General features: G+C 46.9%; 2 protein-coding genes across 6 annotated transcripts in view; one reads left to right on the forward strand and one right to left on the reverse strand.

Annotated features, from left to right (window-relative positions):
* The window catches only part of LOC123856066 (CD177 antigen), a 29,906-nt gene extending 14,916 nt beyond the window's left edge, over nt 1–14,990 (reverse strand). Inside the window, 1 exon segment of the mRNA XM_064581624.1 lies at nt 14,359–14,990. Within this exon segment, the coding sequence (XP_064437694.1) occupies nt 14,359–14,479 (121 nt within the window). The 5' untranslated portion in view covers nt 14,480–14,990.
* Nucleotides 14,991–20,958: 5,968 nt separating this feature from the next.
* Nucleotides 20,959–24,784, forward strand: TEX101 (testis expressed 101). Of its 5 annotated transcripts, none has more exons than XM_045891657.3 (6): nt 20,959–21,626; nt 22,184–22,291; nt 22,402–22,545; nt 22,670–22,864; nt 24,088–24,216; nt 24,376–24,784. In XM_045891657.3, the coding sequence occupies exons 2-6, from the start codon at nt 22,222–22,224 to the stop codon at nt 24,585–24,587; spliced, it is 750 nt and encodes a 249-aa protein (XP_045747613.1). In that variant the 5' UTR covers nt 20,959–21,626; nt 22,184–22,221; the 3' UTR covers nt 24,588–24,784. The 5 variants fall into 5 exon arrangements, with proteins under 5 accessions (XP_045747613.1, XP_045747612.1, XP_045747614.1 ...); XM_045891656.3 differs by having other exon boundaries at nt 20,959–21,610; XM_045891658.3 differs by having other exon boundaries at nt 20,959–21,605.
* Nucleotides 24,785–27,826: the final 3,042 nt, after the last annotated feature.

The following is a 27,826-nucleotide window of genomic DNA, read 5'->3' on the forward strand; positions in this document are numbered from 1 at the left end:
GATATTCGGGAGGATAGACGGCGGGGGAGGGGCCTCCGTCGGCCGCTTCTGGCAAGTGATAGAACCACGGAGCACAAAATCAGAACTTTTAGAAGTCTGCTCCGCCGAGGGACGTCACTCTGGTGGCTAAGCGGGGGGTGGAACCCTCCAGGACAGTGTGGTCTCAGGACCCTCGGGGTCACAGAAAGACCGGGGGTGCCTGAGTGCGGCCGAGCTCCCAGGTAACGGAGCCGGGAAGCCGGCTGCAGAGGCGGAGCCCAGGCGCGGGCTCTCAGCTCTGGGTTGCCATACACCGTGATCCGCGGCACAGTCAGGACCCTGCTCCTCCAGCAGGGACCCAACAAGCGGCAGATCCGGGGAGACTCACCTTCCTCCCCCGGGAGGAGCCGCGCGGGAGTGCACCGCAGGGATCTGCTGGGTTTGGAGACAACACCCGGGGTCGGGTGCCAGAGGATAGAAACGCGCAGTCGCAGGCCGGGTGAGCACGGAGTGCGGCCGGAGAGCGGGGAGACGGGAGTGACTGGCGGCTTTTCTCTGGGGGCTCACTGAGGAGCGGGGCCCCGAGTCCTCGGCTCCTCCGGGGCGGAGATTGGGAGGCCGCCATTTTCACTCTCCGCCTCCAAAGCTGTACGGGAAGCTCGCAGGGAACAAAAGCCCGGAGAGCAAACCCGAGCAGATGACTTAGCCGGGAGGGGGCAAGGGCAGGGCCATTCCGCCTCCGGCAGAGACATTTGGGAACCACGGCAACAGGCCCCTCCCCAGAAGATCAGCGAGAACAGCCAGCCAAGACCAAGTTTACCGATCAGTGAGAGCGGCAGAACTCCAGCGCTAGGGGAATACCGCACATAGAATCCATGGCTTTTTTACCATGATTCTGTAGTCTCTCAAAGTTAATTTTTTTTTAACTGTCTTTTTTTTTTTTAATTTTTCTTTTTCCCTTTTTCAACCATCTTATCAATCCCTTTTTTAAAAAAACATTTTTATTTTTCATTTTTAGAGTCATATTCTATCCCTTCATAGTAGTTACCTGTATTTTTGGCATATATATATATGTTGTTCTCTCTTTAAAATTTTGAGATAGTTTCTTCTAACAGATCAAAATATACTCTAAATCTCTAGTGTATGGTTTTTTTCTACTCCCCTGCCTGATCACATTCTCTCCCTTTTTTTCTTTTTTTTTTAAATCCTCGTCTTTCTTCTTTTGAACAACTTCTTATCAATTCCTTTTATAAAATTTTTTATAATTCCATCTTTACAGTCATATTCCATCCCTTCATTATATCAACCCTTATTTTTGTACATATATAAGTTTTTCTTTCTTTAAAATTTTGGGAGGCACTTTCTTCTAACAGACCAAAATACGCCCAAAATCTAGTGTGTGGCACTGATCTATGTACCAGCCTGATCATATTTGATCACATTCTGTTTTTTGTTGTTTTGTTCTGTTTTTGTTTGTTTTTATCTTTATCTTTATCTTTTTCTTTTTTCTCTCTTTCGCTTGCTTTTCCCACTGCTTCAGGTCTTTTCTGATTTGTTTAGAGTATACTTTCTGGGGACGTTGTTACCCTGTTAGCATTTTGTTCTCTCATTAATCTGTTCTCCTCTGGACAAAATGACAAGACGGAAAAAATCACCTCAACAAAAAGAACAAGAGGTAGTACCGACTGCCAGGGACCTACTCAATACGGACATTAGTACGATGTCGGATCTAGAGTTCAGAATCATCACTTTAAAGATACTAGCTGGGCTTGAAAAAAGCATGGAAGTTATTAGAGAAACCCTTTCTGGGGAAGTAAAAGAACTAAAATCTAACCAAGTCTAAATCAAAAAGGCTATCAATGAGGTGCAATCAAATATGGGGGCACTAACTGCTAGGATAAATGAGGCAGAAGAGAGAATCAGTGATATAGAAGACCAAATGATGGAAAATAAAGAAGCTGAGAAAAAGAGAGATAAACAACTACTAGATCACGAGGGCAGAATTCGAGAGATAAGCGATACCATAAGACAAAACAACATTAGAATAATCGGGATCCCAGAAGAAGAAGAAAGAGAGAGGGGGGCAGAAGGTATAATGGAGCAAATTATAGCAGAGAACTTCCCTAATTTGGGGAAGGAAATAGGCATCAAAATCCAGGAAGCACAGAGAACCCCTCTCAAAATCAATAAAAATAGGTCAATACCCCAACATCTAATAGTAAAACTTACGAGTCTCAGAGACAAAGAGAAAATCCTGAAAGCAGCTCAGGAGAAGAGATATGTAACCTACAAGGGTAGAAACATTAGATTGGCAACAGACCTATCCACAGAGACCTGGCAGGCCAGAAAGGACTGGCAGGATATATTCAGAGCACTAAATGAGAAAAATATGCAGCCAAGAATACTATATCCAGCTAAGCTGTCATTGAAAATAGAAGGAGAGATAAAAAGCTTCCAGGACAAACAAAAATTAAAGGAATTTGCAAACACGAAACCAGCCCTACAAGAAATCTTGAAAGGGGTCCTCTAAGCAAAGAGAGAGCCTAAAAGCAACATAGACCAGAAAGGAACACAGACAATATACAGTAACAGTCACCTTACAGGCAATACAATGGCACTAAATTCCTATCTTTCAATAGTTACCCTGAATGTAAATGGACTAAATGCCCCAATCAAAAGACACAGGCTATCAGATTGGATTAAAAAACAAGACTCATCGATATGCTGTCTGCAAGAGACTCATTTTAGACCCAAAGACACCCCCAGATTGAAAGTGAGGGGGTGGAAAACCATTTACCATGCTAATGGACACCGAAAGAAAGCTGGGGTGGCAATCCTTATATCAGACAAATTAGATTTTAAACCAAAGACTCTAATAAGAGATGAGGAAGGACACTATATCCTACTTAAAGGGTCTATCCAACAAGAAGATCTAACAATTGTAAATATGCCCCTAACATGGGAGCAGCCAATTATATAAGGCAATTCATAACAAAAGCAAAGAAACACATCGACAACAATACAATAATAGTGGGGGACTTTAACACCCCCCTCACTGAAATGGACAGATCATCTAAGCAAAAGATCAACAAGGAAATAAAGACTTTAAATGACACACTGGACCAAATGGACTCCACAGACATATTCAGAACATTCCATCCCAAAGCAATGGAATACACATTCTTCTCTAGTGCCCATGGAACATTCTCCAGAATCGATCACATCCTAGGTCACAAATCAGGTCTCAACCAGTACCAAAAGATTGGGATCATTCCCTGCCTATTTTCAGACCACAATGCTTTGAAACTAGAATTCAATCACAAGAGGAAAGTCGGAAAGAGCTCAAATACATGGAGGCTAAAGAGCATCCTACTGAAGAATGAATGGGTCAACCAGGAAATTAAAGAAGAATTTAAAAAATTCATGGAAACCAATGAAAATGAAAACACAACTATTCAAAATCTTTGGGATGCAGCAAAGGCAGTCCTAAGAGGAAATTATATAGCAATACAAGCCTTTCTCAAGAAACAAGAAAGGTCTCAAGTACACAACCTAACCCTACACCTAAAGGAGCTGGAGAAAGAAGAGCAAATAAAGCCTAAACCCAGCAGGAGAAGAGAAATAATAAAGATCAGAGCAGAAATCAATGAAATAGAAACTAAAAGAACAGTAGAACAGATCAACGAAACTAGGAGCTGGTTCTTTGAAAGAATTAACAAGATTGATAAACCCCTGGCCAGACTTATCAAAAAGAAAAGAGAAAGGACCCAAATCAACAAAATCATGAATGAAAGAGGAGAGATCACAAGCAACACCAAAGAAATACAAACAATTCTAAGAACATATTATGAGCAACTCTATGCCAGCAAATTAGATAACCTGGAAGAAATGGATGCATTCCTAGAGATGTATCAACTACCAAAACTGAACCAGGAAGAAATAGAAAACCTGAACAGACCTACAACCACTAAGGAAATTGAAGCAGTCATCAAAAATCTCCCAAAAAACAAAAGCCCAGGGCCAGATGGCTTCCCAGGGGAATTCTACCAAACATTTAAAGAAGAATTAATACCTATCCTTCTGAAACTGTCCCAAAAAATAGAAATGGAAGGAAAACTTCCAAACTCGTTTTATGAGGCCACCATTACCTTGATCCCAAAACCAAACAAAGACCCCGTCAAAAAGGAGAACTACAGACTAATATCCTTGATGAACATGGATGCAAAAATTCTCACCAAAATACTAGCCAATAGAATACAACAGTACATTAAAAGGATTATTCACCATGACCAAGTGGGATTTATCCCTGGGCTGCAAGGTTGGTTCAACATCCGCAAATCAATCAATGTGATACAATACATTAACAAAAGAAAGAACAAGAATCATATGATCCTCTCAATAGATGCAGAAAAAGCATTTGACAAAGTACAGCATCCTTTCTTGATCAAAACTCTTCAGAGTATAGGCATAGAGAGTACATACCTCAATATCATAAAAGCCATCTATGAAAAACCTACAGCGAATATCATTCTCAATGGGGAAAAACTGAGAGTTTTCCCCCTAAGGTCAGGAATGCGGCAGGGATGTCCACTATCACCACTGCTATTCAACATAGTATTAGAAATCCTAGCCACAGCAATCAGACAACAAAAAGAAATAAAAGGCATCCAAATCAGCAAAGAAGAAGTCAAACTCTCACTCTTTGCAGATGATATGATACTTTATGTGGAAAACCCAAAAGACTCCACCCCAAAACTGCTAGAACTCATACAGGAATTCAGTAAGGTGGCAGGATATAAAATCAATGCACAGAAGTCAGTGGCATTCCTATACACCAACAACAAGACAGAAGAAAGAGAAATTAAGGAGTCGATCCCATTTACAATTGCACCCAAAACCCTAAGATACCTAGGAATAAATCTAACCAAAGAGGCAAAGGATCTGTACTCAGAAAACTATAAAATACTCATGAAAGAAATAGAGGAAGACACAAAGAAATGGAAAAACGTTCCATGCTCATGGATTGGAAGAACAAATATTGTGAAGATGTCAATGCTACCTAGAGCAATCTACACATTCAATGCAATCCCCATCAAAATACCATCCACTTTTTTCAAAGGAATGGAACAAATAATCCTAAAATTTGTATGGAACCAGAAAAGACCCCGCATAGCCAGAGGAATGTTGAAAAAGAAAAGCAAAGCTGGCGGCATCACAATTCCAGACTTCCAGCTCTATTACAAAGCTGTCATCATCAAGACAGAATGGTACTGGCACAAAAACAGACACATAGATCAATGGAACAGAATAGAGAGCCCAGAAATGGACCCTCAACTCTATGGTCAACTAATCTTTGACAAAGCAGGAAAGAATGTCCAATGGAAAAAAGACAGTCTCTTCAACAAATGGTGTTGGGAAAATTGGACAGCCACATGCAGAAGAATGAAACTGGACCATTTCCTTACACCACACACAAAAATAGACTCCAAATGGTTGAAAGACCTCAATGTGAGACAGGAGTCCATCAACATCCTAAAGGAGAACACAGGCAGCAACCTCTTTGACCTCAGCCGCAGCAACTTCTTCCTAGAAACATCACCAAAGGCAAGGGAAGCAAGGGCAAAAATGAACTATTGGGACTTCATCAAGATAAAAAGCTTTTGCAAAGCAAAGGAAACAGTCAACAAAACCAAAAGACAACCGACAGAATGGGAGAAGATATTTGCAAATGACATATCAGATAAAGGGCTAGTATCCAAAATCTATAAAGAACTTATCAAATTCAACACCCAAAGAACAAAGAATCCAATCAAGAAATGGGCAGAAGACATGAACAGACATTTTTCCAAAGAAGACATTCAAATGGCCAACAGACACATGAAAAAGTGCTCAACATTGCTCAGCATCAGGGAAATCCAAATCAAAACCTCAATGAGATACCACCTCACACCAGTCAGAATGGCTAAAATTAACAAGTCAGGAAACAACAGATGTTGGCGGGAATGTGGAGAAAGGGGAACCCTCCTACACTGTTGGTGGAAATGCAAGCTGGTGCAGCCACTCTGGAAAACAGTATGGAGGTTCCTCAAAAAGTTGAAGATAGAGCTACCATACGATCCAGCAATTGCACTACTGGGTATTTACCCCAAAGATACAAATGTAGGGATCCGAAGGGGTATGTGCACCCCGATGTTTATAGCAGCAATGTCCACAATAGCCAAACTGTGGAAAGAGCCAAGATGTCCATCGACAGACGAATGGATAAAGAAGATGTGGTATATATATACAATGGAGTATTATGCAGCCATCAAAAGGAATGAGATCTTGCAACGTGGATGGAACTGGAGGGTATTATGCTGAGCGAAATAAGTCTAACAGAGAAAGACATGTATCATATGACCTCACTGATATGAGGAATTCTTAATCTCAGGAAACAAACTGAGGGTTGCTGGAGCGGGGGGCGGGGTGGGAGGGATGGGGTGACTGGGTGATAGACACTGGGGAGGGTATGTGCTCTGGTAAGCGCTGTGAATTGTGCAAGACTGTTGAATCTCAGATCTGTACCTCTGAAACAAATAATGCAATATATGTTAAGGAAAAAAAAAAAGAAGAAGATAGCAGGAGGGGAAGAATGAAGGGGGGGAATTGGAGGGGGAGACGAACCATGAGAGACGATGGACTCTGAAAAACAAACTGAGGTTTCTAGAGCGGAGGGGGGTGGGAGGGTGGGTTAGCCTGGTGATGGGTATTAAAGAGGGCACGTTCTGCATGGAGCACTGGGTGTTATGCACAAACAATGAATCATGGAACACTACATCTAAAAAAAAAAAATTATTTGTTGCTGAAAAAAAAAAAAAGAATTTCCACTGGGGGGGGCGCCTGGGTGGCTCAGTTGTTAAGCGTCTGCCTTTGGCTCAGGTCATGATCCCAGGGTCCTCGGATCGAGCCCCGTGTCGGGCTCCCTGCTCAGTGGGAAGCCTGCTTCTCCCTCTCCCACTCCCCCTGCTTGTGTTCCCTCTCTCACTGTGTCTCTCTCTGTCAAATAAATGAATTAAAAAAAAAAAAAAAGGAATTTCCACTGGGTTTTTTGATAGTTAAAAAAAAAAAAAAACTGAACCTGGGGTGCCTGGGTGGCTCAGTTGATTAAGCATCTGACTTCGGCTCAAGTCATGATCTCAAGCCATGACCTGGGATTGACCCCTACATTGGGCTCAGTGCTGAGCACAGAGTCTACTTGTTCCTCTCCTTCCCCCACTGCTCCTCCCGCCACTGATGCTCGTTCTCGCTCTCTCTCTCAAACAAATAAATTAATAAAATCTTTAGGAAAAAAAGCAGATAATCTTCTAGATCTAAGGAAGGCTAAATCTAATGTTTTCATTAGTCTTAAATTTTCTGAACCGTGTCAACTTGGCCCTGCTGGTTTAAAATCAGAGCAATGGGCAACCATTCGCTGTGTTTAATTTATCAACAGTGATCTACACCTCGTCATTGGTTTAAAAATAAAGAAGTGTTCTAATCCGGTATGGTGGCCTTTATAACTTTTAAGACCAAGCGGCCATCTGAGTGTCTCCATAGCCTGTCCCAGGGACAGAATATCCAGCCCACTTCCACGGAGCTGCACAGCCTCGGGTGGGGTCTTTGAGTCCCTCAAATGACCATGATGGGGGCAGCACACTGAACCCCCAGAGACTGTCACTGTTTACAAGTCCTCGTGGGAAGGGAAAGGTCTGAGTGGTGTGGACACAGGGCTGGAGGAGATGAAGGTGTTGAAAGGGGACAGATCAAAGGATCCAAGGGAGCTGAAGGGAAAGTCAAAGGGCCAAACAGGAGGAAGGAGGAACAGGGAAGGATGGCAGAGGAGGAGGTTTCAGATGTGCCAGATTGCTGAATTCCCAAGGTGCCCCAATTAGCCATTAACATTCCCAAGGGTATCTCAGAAAACCTCGCCATTTCTGAAGCTTTGGAGCAAAAGGAGGGCAGAATGGTGAAGACTGTGGTCAGCGGGGCAGGGGGCAGGAAGATGGCAGTGGCCCATGGGATGAGCAGACTGTGAGGAAATCTTGAAAGGGACAGGGGAAATTGTCCCACAGCACTACTTTCCTCTCATACACAATCCCGGGGTCCTAGAGGAAAGGGAGCCCCACTGGCACGTGGGAGAACTGCAAGGTTCCTGTCAACACAAACAGAGCTACTGGTGTCCAGAAGATCTGGAGCACCAAGAGCCAAATGGTAAACCTGGGCCTCTCGGGGGCACCTGGGTGGCTTAGTTGATTAAGCCTCTCCCTCCGGCTCCAGTTGTGATCCCAGGGTGTTGGGATCAAGCCCCGCATGGGGCTCCCTGCTCGGTGGGGAGTCTGCTTCTCCCCCTGCCTGCTCCTCCATCGCACTTGTGCTCTCTCTCTCTCTCAAATCAATAAAGAAAATCTTAAAAACAAACCAAAAAACCAGAAACCCAAAACGTGGGCCTCTTGGTCACCCAGCTGGTAAACAGACTGCAAGTTCACGAGACATGCCTTGTGTTGTGAGAAAGGAAACCATGGTTCTCCTATAGAGCTTCCATATCAATAGTTGCTGGGATTCGTGCAACAGCTAGGAACCCTTCCTGCGTGTGAGAACGTGATGACAGAGAATGACTCAGTGCCAGGTTATAACAGGCTGGTGGGAAGCAGACAAGCACACACTCACCATGTCCGATAACGAGTCAATCATGTTCCCTATCAAACTTTGGGTCATGGAGTTCATGGTAGAAGCTGTAGCTACCTTTGTCCTGCATAAAGTAAGAAGGTATATCCCAGGTTTGTTCATGACATTTCTGGAGAAACAATGGAAATTCATGGATTGGTTTAAAAAGATGAGCCAATTTCTATTGAAGAGAACTCTTATGTCATTGACAAACTTATTTCTGTTGTACATAATATGACTGACGGAAAATTCTTGATAAATACGCCATATTGTTTTGCACACAAGATGTTTTCTAAACCGAATGATGTGATTGTGGTTTAACTACTTGTCTACCTGTATAATCTGAACTTTCTGTGAGAATTCTTGTCATTGAAAAACTTATTTCTGTTGTACACAATATGATTGATGGAAAAAAAATTTTTTTTTACAGAAAGGTCTTGATAAATATGCCATACAGTTTTGGAGACAAGATGTTTTCTTAACCGAATTTAACTACTCGTCTACCTGTGTAATCTGGACTTTCTGCGAGAATTCTTGTCATTGGAAAACTTACTTCTGCTGTACACAATATGATTGATGGAAAAAAAAATTTTTTTTACGGAAAATTCGTGATAAATATGCCATATTGTTTGGACACAAGATGTTTTCTAAACTAATCATTGAGCACTACATCAAAAACTAATGATGCGCTATATGAAGAATTTATATAAACCTACGGGTTTTTACCTTCATCAAATCTTTCTCCTCCCGCGCTCAGAGCACATTTCAGGTTCCTCCTGAATCTGTGCCTCCCAGATTTCAAAAAAAGTTTTGTTTTGCTTTGCAGCCTCAGTTCTTTCTTTTTTGGCACAAAGGAGCAAATAAACTTCTTATCAACAAATGGAGTGTCTGCAGCCTTATTCCCCAGCCCTAGGCTGACTTCTTTCTCCTGTGTGGCTCAGGCTCTGTGGCCAGGATCCGAGGAGGAGGAGGGAAAAACCACAGTGGATGAGAAAGAGAGCTCCATGCCATGGCGTAGGGTGGGCTGGAGAGGGAGGGGTCCGCGGCCTGGCTGGGATTTGCTGCGTGGAGGATGGGGGTGGGGATGGTTTCCAAGACGTAATATTGGGGGCTCAGCATCCCAGGGGGCTTTGGAGAGGACTCCTCTCTGAAGACTTGGAAAACTGGAGTCTGGGCTGCTCTGAAGCTTCAGCCTCCACATTGGAAACACAGCTTGGAAATGGCAACCTCGAACTCAGGCCCACAAGCCCCAGGCCCCCGCCAACAAAGAGACATGGGGGACTGGTCCATCCTCATGAATCTGTCTGCTCCCTTGGAGACCCCCACCCAGGGGTCTGTAAATATGCTTTGTAGCCTGGCAGGCAGCTGTGAGAGCTGGACGCCCCCCGCTCCTGGGGGCCAAAAGCCTTTCCCACCACCCCATCTGCACAGGTGACTTCACACACAGTTTGGGGATCCCATGGCTGGTGTCACACCCAAGGCACCCTTGGTGGCAAATGCAGGAACTCTGGGGGCTGTCTGCTTGACAGTTTCAAAAGCACCTACTAGTAGAAAGGCCCTTTTATTTATGAAGAAATAAAACTGGCTGCCAAGTGCCCTGAACCCCACAGAGCTCCCCCCCTCCCCTTTCAAGTTGACCCCCATCCAAGGCTCGGCAGATTCTGCCCCCTTTTCTCATTGCATCCGGGCTCTGCCCACTCTGAGGTCACCCGGCCTCAGTCCCCTTCCTGACGGACTCCTGTCCTCCCTGTGCCCCGCAAACTGCTCTCCCCATGTCTTCCAGTTACATCAAAACCCCCTGGAGGATCTTGATAATGAGTCTATGAGCTGAAGGGTCCTTGGGGAAGAAATGAGACCTTTGCCTTCTAGAAGAATCCCGAGTGACGCTGAAACTGCCCGACACAGGCTCTGCTTTGATCTGGACCCTGGGAAACCCTGGCCCTCCCTGCCCAAACCAGGATCCCTCAACCCCGTTGCCTTTCTTTCCCTTTGTGCCCTCCACCCCCTCCATTCCCCCCAGCCAACCACACTGCTCCTGACCCGAGACCCCTTCCTCCCAAGAATGGCCTCTGGCCTCTGCGTGATCCCTGTGCCCCACAATCCTTCCTGGCTCTCTGGACTCAGCTCCCCCACTGGACTCTAGCCTCCCCCTCCCTCCACCTCCTGCCCTATTCCCGCCGATCATCAGGGCCCCTCTGCCAAACCTTGAGCCCCCGCGCCCCCGTAGTCTCTGTCTGCAGTTCTCTGGGCTTCTACCGCTTAATGGCTCCCCAGTCGGCCAGGAGCTCTCCCAAATCCAGTGCTTTGTCTTTAGTGTCAGGGCACTCATCTCCATAACCATCTAACCTGTTTATAAACCTCTTCACGGGCCTGGCGCCCACAACCCCCTAATGGACTTCACTGTGCCCGAAAAGAGGTGTCTGTACGGATGCCCAAACTTCTCAGACTCTGGGAAAATGCTTTTCTTCTCCCTTCTAACTTCTGGAGGCTGTCCTCATTCTGGGTTCTGGTCCCCCATCACACCCATCTTCCCTCCTCTCCCATCTTCTCTTTTCCTTCCTAGGCCAACACTCTCTCTCTCTCTCTCTTCAGATGACAGACCACCCAGATAGTCCAGAGTCATCTTTCCATCTCACAGGTGCAGTGTCTTTGCCAGGGAATGGAACATTCTCAGGATCCAAGGATAAAACTCAGGGTAACTTTGGGGGCAGTTTTCTGCTGTACCACAGTACTAAAGAACCCCAGTAATTTTCTCTTCATATTAAAAAAAAAAAAAAGCTCGGGGCGCCTGGGTGGCTCAGACGTTAAGCGTCTGCCTTCGGCTCAGGTCATGATCCCAGGGTCCTGGGACCGAGCCTCGCATCAGGCTCCCTGCTTGGTGGGAAGCCTGCTTCTCCCTCTCCCACTCCCCCTACTTGTGTTCCCTCTCTTGCTGTCTCTCTCTCTCTGTCAAATAAATAAATAAAATCTTTTTAAAAATAAATAAATAAATAAAAATTTAAAAAATTAAAAAATAAAGCTTTAAAAAAACTACCCAGTTGCAGTCCTGTGTCTGTGATCATGGTAACATGCCATCCCCCCACTTGTATCTCCTCATGCTCCCCAGTCCCATTGCTTCCCATCAGAAACAACACCTTTGCTCCTTCTGATTTGCTCTTTTGCTGTTGGCAGATTATTCCAAAGAGGAGAACCTTTTCCTTTCACATCCTCTTATTCAAAGCAGACCAAATATCCAACAAAGTTTTGTCTTTGTAACAAAGAAAATACTGAATTCCACTTGGACATCACAACACTTGATACCAAAGGCTCTTGTCAAAAGTTCTTAGACATAAACCCAGGTAATCTCAGCCTGAGGGAACCAGGACAAATAAAATTGCCTGACCATGAAACATTTGCAACTGTCTATGTATGTGCATTCGGGCTCTGTGCTAGGCTGTCATCTGTCCTTTGCTGGAAACAATGCCATTTCACACTGGGACAAAACTGTTCTCATTAAACCCATGCACTATACCTTGCTCCCAACGTTGTTTTTCTACTCCCTGATTTCTCCTACCCAAGGATCATTCATGTGGAAGGATGATTATCTTTCCTACATAACTTTCGTTTTTTTAAGATTTTATTTATTTATTTACTTGAGAGAGAGAGAGAGAGAGAACATGAGTGAGGGAGGGGCAGAGCAGAGGAAAAGTGAGAAGTGGACTCCCCACTGAACAGGGAGCCTGATGCGGGGCTCAATCCCAGGACCCCGGGATCATGACCTGAGCCGAAGGCAGACACTTAACCGACTGAGCCACTCAGGCACCCCTATTTGGGATGAGATGCTTCTCCGTACCATCCCCAAATGCCCAAGGGTCAGGAGGAAGAGGAAGGGAAGGGAGATGAGACCTAACGCCCCAGTGACTATAGGGAGTTGAGGGGTTCAGAAGAAATGCACGGGTGTGCCAGTTAGGGATAAAGGGGTGGAGGATGTAGAGGTATCGATGGGGGACAATCAAAAGATTCAAGAGAGCCGAAGAAAACATCTAAGCTATAAAAAAGGATGAATAAGGATCAGGGGATGATGAGAACGGAAGTCTTAGATGAGCCAGGTTGGGGATTCCATGTTGCTAGAAATGCCCAATGAAGTCCCTCTGTGTCCTTAGGAGATGTTTGCCATTTCTGGAGATACTGAACTGATTTAGTGCCATAGTTGTAAAGCACAGTCAGTGACAGAAGAAAAGATGACAAACTACAGAATAAGATGACAAACTACCCATGGATTAATAGATAGTCAAACCAGAGAGAAAAAAGTTTGAAAAGAGGGGCACCTGGGCGGCTCATTAGGTTGAGCTCCCCCAGCTCTTGATTTCGGCTCGGGTCCTGGGATGCAGCCCCACATCAGCCTCCCTGCTCAGTGGGGACTCTGCTTGTCTCTCCCTCTGCCTTTCACCCTGCTTGTGTTCTCTCTCAAATAAAAGAAAAAAAAAATCTTTAAAAGGAAAAAAAACTTGAAAAGAGCAGGGAAAGAGTTCAGCTTGCTCAATCTCCTTCCTCCTGAAGGAAAGGGGACCAGAGCAACTGCTTCTTTGAAAATCCATCCTCTTTAGGAACAAAACCATGTCTCAGAAGACTTCATATTGTTAATATGTCCAAACCCCCAAAGTGATGTACACATTCAATGCAATCCACGTTAAAATCCCAATGGCATTTTTGGCAGGAAGTAGAAAAAAAAAATCATCCCTCAATTCATAACCCCAAGGAGCCAGAACAATCTAGAAAAAGAAGAAGTAGGAGGCTTGTACATCCCAATTTCAAAACATATTACTGAGCTACAGGAAACAAAAGAGTGAGGTCCTGGCATAGACACAGAGACACACATAGACCAAATGAACAGAACAGAGAGCCCCTAAATTTCAGAGCCTTCCACACATGGCCAAATGATCTTCCCCAGGGTGCCAATCCCATTCGAATGAGAAAGGACAGTCTCTTCAATGAAAAGGCTTGGGAAGACAGGATATCCACATACAAAGAAGGAATCCGGACCCTTCCTTTCCACCATACACAAAAATTAACTGAAAATAGATAATGCGTCTCAACAGAGAACCTAAGACCGTGACGCTGAGAGAGGAAAAGCGGAGAAAAGCTTCATGACATTGGACTTGGCAATGATGTCGGGGATATGACACCAAAAACACAGGCAACAAAACCAACGAGAAAACCAGGGCCATTTCAAGCTTACAGACTGTTGGCCCTCAGGAGAAACAATCAACTGAGTTAAGAGGGAACCTACATAATAGTAAAAGGATTTGCAATTCCTATGTCTATTAAGGGATTCAAATTGAAAAGATGTAAAGAAACTCTACAATTCACAACAACAAGGAAAACAAACTACCCAAGTAAACAACGGGCAAAATACTTGAAGAGGCATTTCTCCAAAGATACGCAATGGCCACCAAGCTTCTGAGAACAGGCTCAGCACCAGTAATCATTACAGAAAACAAATCAAAGAACAAAGACATATCATGTCACACCCGTTAGGATGGCCTCCATCAAAAACAATAACCAAAAGAACCCAAAACCCAAAAACCGTAAAACAACTTGTGTTGGGGAGGATCTGGAGGCATTGGAACCCTGGCCCCATGTCAGTGAAAATGTAAAATGGCCCATTGGCCGTGGAACACAGTGCAGAGTTTTCTCCAAATGAAGAAATAGACTTACCACATGATGGAGCAATCTCACTCCCGATGTTATATCCATAAGAATTGGAAGCAACGTTACAAAGGATACTTGCACATCCCCGTTCGTTGCAGTGTTCTTCTCCAGAGTCAAGCACCCACATGTCCACACACAGAGGAATGGATAAAGAACGTGTGGCATCTACATAACAGAATGTTATTCTATCTTAGAAAAGAAGGTAATTCTGGACCTTCTGCGAAGTGAAATGAACATGTCACAGAAAGACAAATACCCTGTGATTCCTCTTATATGTGTATCTAAAGTAGTGACATTTCAAAAACGGAAAGAACTGTGGGGGCAGTGGGGCAGACGGGGAGGAAACACAGAGCTGTGGGTACAGATCCTCAGTCACAAAATGAACAGGTGCTATAGAGATGCGTTGTACGGCAATGAGAATATATATACCCCTGCATGTACACTGGTTCATGGCTAATGGTAGTAAATATAATGTTATGTGTTTTTTACTATAATTTTTAACAGATTTCTTTAAGGGAGAAACCGGGGTAAAGAACCCTGGGGCCTTTGAAACCTTCCTGCCTTCAAAGAGGAAGTTCTGGGTGTGACAAATACAAAGTGTTGGTGGGTGAGGTTCATTTCCTGTTCTCAATCAGGCCATTTCACCCTAGATGGTTGCTTGTGGGGTCTCTGAGCCCCTCAAGAGCCCACAGTTGGGAAGAGGCTCAAAGCTCCAGTGATTATCGGGAGATAATCGGGAGATATCGGGAGAAGGGCCGGGCAGGGATGGAAACAGGGGTAGAGGAGGTAGCAGTGTGGAAGGGGGACAGATGAAGGGATTCAAGAAAGCTGAAGAATCAGGCGCCTGGGTGGCTCAGTTGGTTAAGCAACTGCCTTCGGCTCAGGTCATGATCCTGGAGTCCCTGGATCGGGTCCCACATTGGGCTCCCTGCTCGGCAGGGAGTCTGCTTCTCCCTCTGACCCTCCCCGCTCTCATGTGCTCTCTCTCATTCTCTCTCTCTCAAGTAAATAAGTAAAATCTTTAAAAAAGAAAAGAAAGCTGAAGAATCTAAAATGTGACATTAAAAAAGAAAAAGTAAAAAGGGGGTGCCTGGCTGGCTCAGTCCAGAGCATGAGACTCTTGTCTCTAGGTGGTGATCTCAAGCTTACTTTAAAAAATAAAAATAGAAGTTCTTGGGTGGGTCAGTTGGTTAAGCATCCAACTCTTGATCTCAGCTCAGGTTTTGATCTCAGGGTTTGTGTTCCAGCCCCGCGTTGGGCTCCATGCTGGGCATGGAGCCTATACTAAGAAAAATGTGTTTTAATTAAAAATGAAGTTTAAAATAATGGAAATCAAAAAAGGAAGAATGAGGACAGGGGATGGTGTGGAGGGAGACACCTTAGATGAGCAGGTTGGGAAGCTCCTGTGTCAGAGGCTCTATGTGGCCATGGAAGCTCCCTTGTGTTTAAGAAAACCTTTGCCTTTTCTGAAGATACTAAATAGAATTAGCACCCTAAAGGGGAAGCGTCTAGCAGGCAGTGCAGAGGAGAGAGGAGGAGAGTCCCTCATGGCGTTAACAAACGGTGAGGGCAGAGGACACTTTGCAGAGGCACAAAACATGTTTCTTGGTTCCTCCCACTTATGGGCTCCAGGATAGGCATGGAGGGAACCCCTCCGAGCGGGCAGAGCTGCAAAGTCACAGGAAAGGGACCAGAGAAACTGCTTCTTGGAATATCAACCATCCTCACCCAAGAGAGCCAGCTGGTGCTCTGGGGCCTGTCCTCTTTCTGGGCTCAAGGGTACCATTGGGGTTCACATTAAGAGACAGGATTTCTTACCACAGTTTTTGACCCCCACGCAGCCCTGGGACGTGGTAGCCACGCTGGGCTCACCAGGCCTGGGCTTACTGAGCGGACCTTCCCTTTTTGTACGAGTCTGCAGCTTGGGTCCACGAAGCCCCAGCCTCCCCCCTGCCAGTAGCCTGAAGGACCTTCCGTGCAGGGGCTGCCCTCCCAGGTACACGTGGGCAGGGATGAAGGCACGTGATGAATCTGAAGACCCAGAGGAAGGGCCTGGCTCAAGAGAGACCATGGAGGGGAGAGGGTGTGCGTGGAGCAACCACTCAGTGGGGCATCTCTCCTGGGGCCACCTGGAAATGTGCAGCCTGCCGTGTTCTGGCTCTTTTGCCTCATCATTCAAATGAGGTCTTTACAGAGGTAAAGAGCTACATGGAGGTTTGAGTCTTCATGATCCCACCACACAATTACAAGAAAGGGGATCTACCCCCAGGAATGAAAGGACAGGGAGACCCACCCTCTCTACTCACACCCACCTCCCCTCAAACCTGGAGCGGCCAGTGCGCCTGAAGCCTGGGGGCCCATCATGCAGGGCTTTGGAGGCCACATGAGGGACCCTGTGTCTCATTCGAAGTGCAGTCGGACGTGTCTGAAGAGACTGTTTATTCGTTGTTTGATCTGTTTTCTAGAAGCGACATGATCTATTTACATGACGTTATTCTAGTGGTATCGCTCTGCTTGCGCGCAGAGAAGACCCCAGAGAGAGGAGACGGTGGAAGCTGTCATAGGCAGAAGTGACCCCCAAGGATGTCCACACCCTGCTCCCCAGCGCCTGTGAATACGTGACTGGACAAGGCAACGGGGAATTAAGGTTGTTACCAGGCTGGCCTTTAAATGGGGAGACGGCCTTGGGCGATCCCTGTGGCTCTGTGTCAGGCTTCGGACCTACAAAACTCTAGGATTAACACGTTGTGTTGTGTGAAGCCACCGCGGTTGTGGTCATTTGTTACGGCAACAGGAGGAACCTCACGCCCTGCAAGGCTGGTTAGACCCTGCCAGGTCCACGGAGGAAATGACAATTTGGACTCATGGTCACGGTGGAGGAGAAAGTGGTAGAGAAATAGGAGAAATGGCGGGGCAGGTGGGGACTCATGGACTCATGAGTCACGGTGGAGGAGAAAGTGGTAGAGAAATAGGAGAAATGGCGGGGACCTGGAGAGGTGTGGGTGACAGATTCCACGTGGGGCAGGGGGACCAAAGACTCAAGAGTGACTCTCATGATTCTTGCTGCGGCCCCCACGTGGCGGGAAAGACCTTCAAGAGAAGGAGATGTGTGCAGGCTGAGCCTGTGTGGAGACGGGAAGTGAATGCTGGAATTATGTGTGCAGTTAAGGCGCTGAGAGGGGGCGCTGGGACGGGTTCGGCTTGATCCCAGCTTGTGCGAGAGGCCAGAGAGGAGAGGTGGGGCCGTCCATCCAGCAGGACACGATCCTCACGGTGTCCACCGGGGCCTGGAGGCATCCATCAAGCCCGACGTGTCCCCCACGCACTTGAAAAGTACATCCAGTGGGGTGCCTGGGTGGCTTAGTCAGTTAAGTGTCTAACTCTTGATTTCCGCTCAGGTCATGATCTTGGGGTCGTGGGATTGAGCCCCACATCAGGCTCCACGCACAGCAGGAAATCTGCTTCTCCCTCTCCATCTGCCTCCCACCCCCCCGGTGCGCACTCTCTCTCTAATAAATAAATGCAATCTTTAAAAAAAATTAAAATAAAAAATAAAAAACTGAACCTAAAGAAAGATTTACTATTACTTTGTGTACATCAGTGAATACAATTTTAAACCCACACTAACTCTGAATGCCTGCTTTTGTATTACTTTATATAGAAGTGGGTTGGGGCCATACAATGCCAAAAACGAATTAAAAACACACATGGCAAATAAAAATGCCATGCTCCCTCCCTGACTAGGGTCAAGCAAGCAGATACATACAGGCAATTTACTTTAGAATAGAAAAGGAAAAAAAAAAAAAAAAAAGCCCCTCATCTAAGCTTGTGAATTCTGGTACAAACTTAAAAAAACCTTCCAGGGAGCTATATGTGGAACAACGTCCAAAACCCACTCTGAAAGGGAAAACATTCAAATTCCAAGAAACCAGGGCAGAGAGACCTTGTTGAAGACACAGGACATTCAGTAGAGACCCTAGAAAAATTATACCTTAGGAGCAAGGCTAAACCAGCCCTAGAGTGAAGTCTATACCCAAGCTAATAAAATTTAAATATTCTATATTATTCTATACTACATATTCTTAAATATTTCCAGATATTAGCAATGAACAACTGGAAAGTGAAATATTTTTTAGATACCATTTGAGGGGGGTGCCTGGCTGGCTTGGCCGGTGGAGCATGCGAGTACACTATTCTGTACTCACTACTTCAACTGCAACACACATCTCTCTCAATCTATGATGGCTTGAATTGTGTCTCCCCCCCTTCCAAATTCATATGTTGAGGTCCTGACCCCCAGTACCTCAGAAAGTGACCTTATTTAGAGATAAAGTCTTTACAGAGGTAATCAAATGAAGATGAGGTCATTAAGGTGGGACCCAATCCCGTATGACTGGTGTCCTTATTCAAAGGGAAAAATCTGCACACAAACACACATAGAGGGCAGAGGATGTGAAGACTCAGAGAGAAGACAGCCATCCACAAGCCAAGGAGAGAGGTCTGGGACAGATCCTTCCCTCCCAGCCCTCAGAAGGAACGAACCCTGCCAACACCTTGACTTTGGGCTTCCAGCCTCCAAAAGTGTTATGATAATACCTTTCCGTTGTGTAAGCCTCCCAGGCTGTGGTACTTAGTAATGGCAGCCCCAGAAAACAAATCCACAGGCCAAGAGTCAATTTAGGATGATCTTCACTACAGGAGCTAGAAGCCAGCTGTGGGGTCAGGCCTGGAGGCAGGGCAAGTGCTAGTCAGAGAGACGGGAGGGGATGAGGGAGGATCCCAGGGCCTAAGGGACAGGGTCCTTGGGACCAGAACTACCTCTTCATATTTATACTAACTATTCTTAATGTTTTTGTTAATAATATATTAATAATTGGGGCACCTGAGTGGCTCAGTCGGTTAGGCGTCTGCCTTCGGCTCAGGTCATGATCCCAGGGTCCTGGGATCGAGCCCCGTATCGGGCTCCCTGCTCTGTGGGAAGCCTGCTTCTCCCTCTCCCGCTTCCCCGCTTGTGTTCCCTCTCTCTCTGTGTCTCTCTGTCGAATGAATAAATAAAATCTTTAAAAATAATAATAATAATATATTAATAATTATACTTAATATTAACTGTCCCCAACTGAAAGTTTTTAATATATTTTTATGTAAAATTAAGAGCTTTTACTAACACCATTCTGACTGAGGCATCTTCTCTATTAAAAATAAATATTCATTTATAGCTTAACTTCTAGGAATAGTACCAATTCTGAAAGTACACAAAGGGTACTTTATTTTGTTTGGATGCTGAGAGTTGAGGGGGGTAGTGACTTGGATTGCTGGGTCCAGATGACAGTAGGCTGGGACCTGGACCCCTGAGTCTGAGGGAGGAGAGGACCAGGGGCCTGATTCCTGGGTCTGAGGGAGGAGGGGGCTGGGGGCCTGGGCTCCTGGGTCTGAGGAAGGAGGGGGCTGGCAACATGGACCCACAGATTCCTGAGAGATGAGAGAACTGGGGGCCAGGCATCAGGGACCCAGTATTTGAAGTGAATTTCTTACTATCTTTTCTCGTACTTTGCTCCTGGAGGCCGTGCCAAAACCACAGTGAGCACTAAAAACTGTCTATCCTGTAAGTCTGTTCCTTGTTAAAGGGCATCAATCAAGACAGTCCCTTCGGTTATTCTAAGAACTGCCAAAGCTTCCAGAATGTGCCAGCCAGACAGTGAGGACAGAATCAGCCATGCTCACTACCATCATACAGAGAGACCTCCTCCCCTGAAATCTGTGGGCACTGCCCTGGTCAGGTTGCTGGGGGCAAGGATGGGATTGGCCATGGTCCTTTTGTAAGGTGCTTCATCCCTTCCTGCCTCCTAATGATCCCAACGCACCCTGTCCTATAGCCCCAGGATGTAAAGGCATCTGGCACCTAAATATTTCTCATCCCCTCCCGGAATCACATGCCGATTCTTAGTGTTTGGAATGTTAAAACATGAAATAATTGGGGGCTACGATATAACCTAATTGTAACTCTTTTGTCCTGGGTTATTTCATCTTTGAAAACATTTTTTGGTGGATTCTAAAAGGCCATAATATTCTTCCTGATCTAGCTAAATTGCTTTCTCTTGTATTTGTATTAACTCTCCCTAGTTTTTTTTAAAGTTCTAATTGTGCTATTTCCTCTATTAAAAATATTCATTTACACCACAGCACTCACAGAAACAGCACCAAGTCTGAGAGTACACCAAGGACCCCTTTGCTTCATGTTACATATAGATCTGGACAGCTTACATATGTATGAAACAGAGTTTTCAGCCACGAACAAGAAATCCGAATGAGGGCGCCTGGGTGGCTCAGTCGGTTAAGCGACTGCCTTCGGCTCAGGTCATGATCCTGGAGTCCCGGGATCGAGTCCCGCATCGGGCTCCCTGCTCGGCGGGGAGTCTGCTTCTCCCTCTGACCCTCCTCCCTCTCATGCTCTCTGTCTCTCATTCTCTCTATCTCAAATAAATAAATAAAATCTTTAAAAAAAAAGAAAGAAAGAAATCCGAATGAAAGCCACATCTTCCCGGTGGCAGTGGCACGGCCACGTGGGTGAGCTACAGCGGCAACCTGCGCCCTCACAGTCACTGCTCATGCCCACAGTCAGCGGGGCTGGAAGTGACTCTGAAGCCGGTATTTCTCTGTTCAGCCTTCCAGGAGGGGGCCGGCGCTGTGACGCGATCAGAGGGAGACGCCCGGCCTGGCCAGGAACCGCCGCGCGTGAAGGTGACGAGGGCAAGCTGCCTCCCAGGGACCACGGCCATCGGGCGGGTGCTGCGGCAGGGCCCAGGCTGGGAACACGGGAGGCGATTTGGGCAGGGAGAGTAGTTCAGTGGAGGACAGCCAAGGGTGTGACCTCCTAGCCTGGCTGGAGAAGCAGAGACTCCACCGCCCAACGAGAGAAAGCGATCAGGGAGGCCGTTTGAGGACGCACCGCCCGCCCTGCTTTGCTCACTGGGCGCTGCGAACACAGCGACCTCGCCGCAGCCCCAGCACGCTCGCCACTCGCCATTCTGCGCATGCGTGCTTTCTAGGCCGGGCCCCTCCAGGGCCAATGGGGTGCGGCGTTCCTTCGGGTTCATCCAATGAGCGCATCAGATGCTTTCACATTGACCAATGGGGCTTCGAGTAACCTGCTGGGCGAAGCTGGCCCCGCCTTCCGTGTGTCCGAGAGACGAAGCCGAGGCTGAGTGGAACGAGAGGGGCGTTCCGGGCCGTTCCTTCAGCACCGTGAGGTTCTTGTGAGGTTCTCTGAAAGCCAGGTGGAATTTGGGTCCCTTAAGGAGAAAAGGACCCAGATTCCTGGGTCCTGAGGAAAGAGGAGGGGTGGGGGGGGGCAGGACTCCTGGTCTGAGCGGGATGGAGGCCAGGGGGCTCAGAGTCCTGCGGCAAATGGCGGCTGGAACCCAAAGCCCTGGATCCCTCGGTAGAACAGGACTGGGATCTCAGAATTCCGAGTTCTGGGGGGCCGAGAATCCCGGGGCGTGGGAGAACATAGGCTTGAACCAGGCCTCCTGAGCCTGAGGCCGAAGGGGCGTCCGGGCCGCACCCGGGACCCCGAGGCTGGAGGGTGCTGGTCGTTGAACTCCTCTGTCTTCGCAGAATACGGGTTTGGGTCGCAGGGCTGCAGCTGGGGAAACTGAGGCACAGTAAACGTGCCAATGTGCTCACACTAGCAGGCCAGCCAGGGCCACCCCGACAGTGGAGGCCTCGGCCTTCCGTCGCGCCGGCTGCGCCCCGCAGTGACAGTTCTTGCCAGAAGGTCGATGCAGCCTCGCTGTGGGAGGCCGAACAGCCCCCCTTCTCTCTCAAATCGCAGATCCGTAGCCGCTCTTCCAAGCCGCTCAGAAAGACGCCATGGGAACCCGTCGTGTCCAGGGTTTGCTGTTCCTCCTCCTCCTCCTCCTCGGGGCCCCCTCCTTGGCCTGTAAGAACGGGGGTCCCGGGGGGCGAGCTGGTTCAGAGAGGATGCACCTCTGGGGAAGGAGGACTGGGGGGGGGGGGCAGGTGCTTAACGTGGTCTCATGTCCTCCCCAGCGGAGCAAAAGTTGCACTGTCACAAGGGCATATGGATGAGTGTAGAAGAGGACCCACGGAAGACGTTTAATTGGACCACAGAGAACGTTGAGACTTGTGACAGTGGGTCATTGTGCCAGGAATCCCTTCTGATGATTAAAGCAGGTAAAGCGAGAAAGGGCAGGTGGGTCGGGTGGGAGGAAGGGTATGTTGTGGCAGGGCTGTGCCCCTCCCCTGGGGCCAGGCCATAGGCCCACCATCCCCTTTCTTTCCTCCTGTCTCCGAACAGGGGCCAAGACAGCAGTTTTGGGCACTAAGGGCTGCGTGGCAGATGGGACACAGGCGATAATGTACGTCCAGCACTCCCCGCCCCCAGGCATAATCACCGTCTCCTACAGCAGCTACTGTGAGGAGCCCTTATGCAACAGCAGGCAGAACTTACTGGAGCTGTGGAAGGAGGAAGAGACCCAGGGGCCGTGGGGAGGTGAGACGTGCGCACTGAGGGAAACTCGGTAACCCCTGGGAAGACGGCGGGTCTTCCTTCTCTGTGTTCCTACGTGGCTCAGGCCCCATGGGGCCAGACACAGAAGAACCTCAGAGCTTTTGCCTGCCTTTTCCTAAACGGTTACCTTGGGGTCTAAACACAGCTCAGAGCACTGGGCTGTCAGTGAAGGCTGAGGTGTCAGGTTGGGTTTTGTGTTGATTAGGCAACAAAGTGTCAGCGGAGGTTTCCAAGCAGGATGGTGTGGCATTACCAGTCTGGCAGTTACTGCTTCCCCGATCTGGCCAGGCCCTACGGCAATCTGGCCCTGCCCAACTTCCCAGCTCACTTCCTTCTCTTCCTTCCCTGTTTGTTGTGTTTCAGCTGGGGCCAGTGGTCAAAATACTTAACAACGGGGGCGCCTGGGTGGCTCAGTCGTTAAGCATCTGCCTTTGGCTCAGGTCATGGTCCCAGGGTCCTGGGATCGAGCCCCGCGTCGGGCTCCCTGCTCGGCGGGAAGCCTGCTTCTCCCTCTCCCACTCCTCCCCCTGCTTGTGTTCCCTCTCTCGCTGTCTCTCTCTCTGTCAAATAAATAAATAAAATCTTTAAAAAAAAAAAACTTAACAACAGATATGGTACTGGCCAATCAGAATGGATGCTGGCCATAAAAAGAACCGTCCACCCCTATCTGTGCCTACCAGCTGAATACCAACACTGCAGTGTCTCACAGTCCCCGAAATCCACCAAGCTGCTCACACCTCCCAGCCTTTGTCCTTGCTGTTTACTTTGCTACCCACCCCAACCCCCATTTTCACTCCGCTAACCTCTGTTCACCCTCCACCTCAACTCAGGTGTCCACTCTGTGAAAATAGTTAGCAAATTCTTCCAGGTGGTTAGATACCCCTCCATTCCTTTGCCATCATACCTTGGACACAGGGCCTGCTGAGATGTACTATATTACTGGCATGTCCTTCTTCTAGATGGTGATCTCAGTGGCAGGAACTGTGTCCTTTTCATGTCTGTCTCCACACCTAAGCACACAGTTTGGAAGTCATGTGGGATGGGTTCTGATAGCAAAGAGTCAGTTGGAGAGGCATGGCAAGGTTGCAGTGATAGGCCTTGATTGTGGGGCTGTCAGCAGCAAAGACTTGGGGAAGAGAGGGAAGCAAGAAGAGACAAGTCCAGGGGCAGGACATACCCTAATTGCCCTCTGTTTCTCCCTCTAGCTCCCAGTATGTCTCCACGCCTCCACTGCCCAACCTGTGTGGCTTTGGGGACCTGTTTGAATGCTCCTTCTCTTCCCTGTCCCAATGATACAATTCAGTGCTATCAAGGAAGACTTCAGATCACTGGAGGTAAACTGAACATCCGGTGGTTTCAGAGGCTGGAAAACCAGACATCTGGGTGGATCCCAAGGGGTTCTGACACTCGGGGTTTGGGGAATGAGGAAGGACGGATTCCTCTCTGATTTCCTAAAACATCCATGTATCTCCCCATCCTTTCTTGTTCCATAGGAGGCATCAGCTCATTTTTGGAGGTCAAAGGCTGTACATCCATAATTGGCTGCAGGCTGATGTCTGGGATCTTTACAGTAGGGCCCATGTGGGTGGAGGAAATCTGTCCATATCAGTCTCTCCTTCAACCCCGAAATACTGAAAATGGGGCCACCTGGCTTCCTGATTCGGTTTGGAGGTTAGAACTAGTGCTGCTGATGTTACTGCAGTAACTTGTCCATTGTTCCTGAGGAGGTGCTTCTTGTCCTGGGCCGCAGGACACCCCTCCTGACTGCTGGCCATCAACAAGTTGAGGAGCAAGTGGAGAGCTAAGAACAGAGAGAGTTCCTGTGGATGTATTTTATATTTCCAATAAAGTTTCTGCTGTGATTGGTGTATAACCCAAGACTAGAAGTGGAATTTTAGTGCTGAAAGGGCCCTTAAAATTCATTGTCTCCAACCCACACATTTTGCAGGAAACAGAGATCTGGAAAACTTGAGCGTCTCACACTGACATAGCTATGGGCAAAGCAAGACCAGAACTTCGATACTTGGACCTAAAGTCTGGTTTTCCTTTCACTCTGATTGGTCACTTTTTCTTGTTAGCTGGGCAAGAGATCAGCATTAGCCTCCTTCAGAGCACTCTGAGCCCAACCGTAAGGCCACAGTTCGCTGTTTTGCTCTAATATTTCCCTGGGAGGTATGGCAGATTTTGAAAAATCAGACTCCACGTTCTGTTAAAACAGACCCCATCTCCTATGTCCTGTCTCTTGCCCCTTTACATCATTCCTTTCCTTCTCTGCTGCTTACTTCATGCATCTTCAGTGGACACAGGGCACTTAAGAGGCAGCTGGGGCTCAGCAGGGTATGAAAACTGGGGCCTAGGATTCTTGGGGGGAAGATTTGTTTTTAGTTTCTCCTGCTTATTATGCAAGAACACACAAAACCCATCTTATTATAAAAGACTCCAATGATATAGGAGCCACATAGGAAAAAGTAAAAGGTGGGGAGAGGATAAGGGGGAATAGACATTTATTATTTTATTTAAATAGTTTTATTGTGGTTTAACTGACATAGCCAGGGGTGGAAGAAGACTTAATGAAAACTACTGACTCCTACAAAGGACAAAGGACAGGGGAGTTTGGCCATAGTATAGTCTATCCAAGTTCTTTCTAGAAAGTTTTCTGGTTCTAAATCAACTCTTTGAGTTAAAGACGCACTCCAGCTAATACTTTATCTTGGTCCCTAGGCATCCAGTTTCCCATCATGTCAGTTTGCAGGAGAAAGCACAAACAAATCAAATTTGAATTTAATGAGGGGGCATTTAAGTCTCTGAAATAATAAGCATTCAGAACCATGACTGGTAAATGCCATCTAGGGCAAAAACAAAAACAAGCCAACTAGATGTTTCTCATAGAAGAATGGCTTTCTTTTTTTTTTTTTTTAAGATTTTATTTTATTTATTTGACGGAGAGAGAGAGAGACAGCTAGAGAAGGAACACAAGCAGGGGGAGTGGGAGAGGGAGAAGCAGGCTTCCCGCAGAGCAGGGAGCCCGATGCGGGGCTCGATCCCAGGACCCTGGGATCATGACCTGAGCTGAAGGCAGACGCCTAACGACTGAGCCACCCAGGTACCCCGAAGAATGGCTTTCTGATTGCACTGAAGAGAGTTACAAGAGAAATCCCTGAGTGAATGGAAGAATGATACAATTTTCCAAAATCTGGAAATTTTGTGGATTGTTTTGGTATTTTAAAAATTATATGTATCATATGCTGAAGAACTTCAGCGGCACGGGCAAATTTCTCAGGCCGCAAACTCAAGTATAATAATATATTTACATAAATATACATAATATAAAAGTATTTTAATATATTGCTTATTTTTATGATACTTTGGTTGTAAGAATCCCTCATCTGACCCAGCGGTAGGCAGAAACTTAACCAGTTTGAATAAACTCAGCCACCTCAGGGCTTTCTCCCTTTCCACTCTCCTTGCCCAGGGCTTGGCTACAGGACTGGTGGGAAGGAGGTAACTGTCTCATTTTTGCCTCTCTGCTGCTCATGTCCACATTCCTGCTGATGCCTGGTACTTGGCTCCCATTCCTGCTGGCGTCCACTGGGAACCTCCAACCCTGTCTGGGCACTGATGGTCATCCACATGGGCCCTCTCGGCTCTGCCATTCCTCTCTCAGCTACTTCAGGGCCCCTTCCAACAGCTCTCAAGTCCCACTGCAGTGCTTCAGGACTCTGGGTTGTGGAGGCGTCCCATTTGGCTGATGAAATTCCCCCCAAGATCTGGAGAAAAGATCATTGCACAGGGAACTGCTTCCTCCCTAGGTACTAGGGAAGAGATGGGGCCTAGCCCTTGGGAGTTATACCATCCACCTTACACAGACCACTATCACACATTCTTCTCAAATCTATGGTTTTGCAACAATCATGCCGTAAGGCCTTTCGAGGAACTTGAGAATTCCAGGTCTATCAATTCAAAAGTTAGGCCTTCAGAATTACTGTCTCTGTCTCACTTTACATAAGCCTACTTTGAAACTTCAAAGCTGAACGTTAAGATATTTCTGGCTCTTTGCATTTCTAGATAATGGCCCTACTAACTCAGGGACAAGGAGCAAGAGAAGTGGTATACAGAATTGGAGAGTGGGGAGACAACAGTTAAAATGAAATATAATCCTGCCATACACCTATTCGTTCATCTGTCTGGATTTAGCCTCTATCCTCACCCATACTGCTCTCTCCAGGGCTCTGGTTCATGTTCTTCCCTCCCTGAAATTCCATCTCCCATTCCCACCTACCTATCCATGAGAGCCCCACTAGACATCTCCCTGCCAATTCTAGCAGACCTTTCCTGACTTCTCTGACACCCACGCTCTCCCTCCACAGAAACCCAGCACATTCAACCATCTTACTTCAGTATTTTTCTGTTTCCCACACAAAGTATGGTCTCTCCTGACAAGGTAACAGCACCCCAGGCACAGGCCTTGTTTCCAACAGCTTTACAACAGCACCCATAAGATGTGACCAGCAAACTGATGCTGTGGTTTCTTCCAGAACTGCTTATTGAAGTGAACCAAATTTCCCCTAAACACATACACACTCCTCTCCAACAACTAAACTGACTACAATTACTGCAGCCAATTACCTTAAACTTGATGCTAATGGGGAGGAAAAAAGCAGTGAGTTTCTAGAGGGTAGAGAAGAAAAGAGGCAGAAATTTAGGAAGGGTGGGCACTGAAAAAAGGTAAGAATTTGAAGATCCCTCTCCCTATTTCCTTAATAGTGTTATAGTGGCCATGTGAACAAATCCTGGTTTGGGGCAGTGATGTCAGAGTAGGAGGTCAGTTTTGATCAGGAGCTAGGAAACTAGTTGTTTAAGTTGTTTTACTATTATTTAATGTTAACTAAAGTAATAATTTATTGGGCATTAAATCTGTTTCTTGCTCTATGTGCAGAACTTTAG

Source organism: Mirounga angustirostris, unplaced genomic scaffold, assembly GCF_029215605.1.
Source record: "Mirounga angustirostris isolate CCGP_5_RB_7025 unplaced genomic scaffold, mMirAng1.0.hap1 SCAF_16, whole genome shotgun sequence".
In the NCBI taxonomy this organism is placed as follows: Eukaryota; Metazoa; Chordata; class Mammalia; order Carnivora; family Phocidae; genus Mirounga; species Mirounga angustirostris.

What these genes read in the sequence shown, in the direction of transcription:
- TEX101 (XM_045891657.3), top strand. Translation starts at nt 22,222, where the DNA reads ATGGGAACCCGTCGTGTCCAGGGTTTGCTGTTCCTCCTCCTCCTCCTC. An exon ending in CGGGGCCCCCTCCTTGGCCT is followed by an intron (nt 22,292 to 22,401) that starts GTAAGAACGGGG and finishes TGTCCTCCCCAG; the next exon opens with CGGAGCAAAAGTTGCACTGT. An exon ending in AAGACTTCAGATCACTGGAG is followed by an intron (nt 24,217 to 24,375) that starts GTAAACTGAACA and finishes CTTGTTCCATAG; the next exon opens with GAGGCATCAGCTCATTTTTG.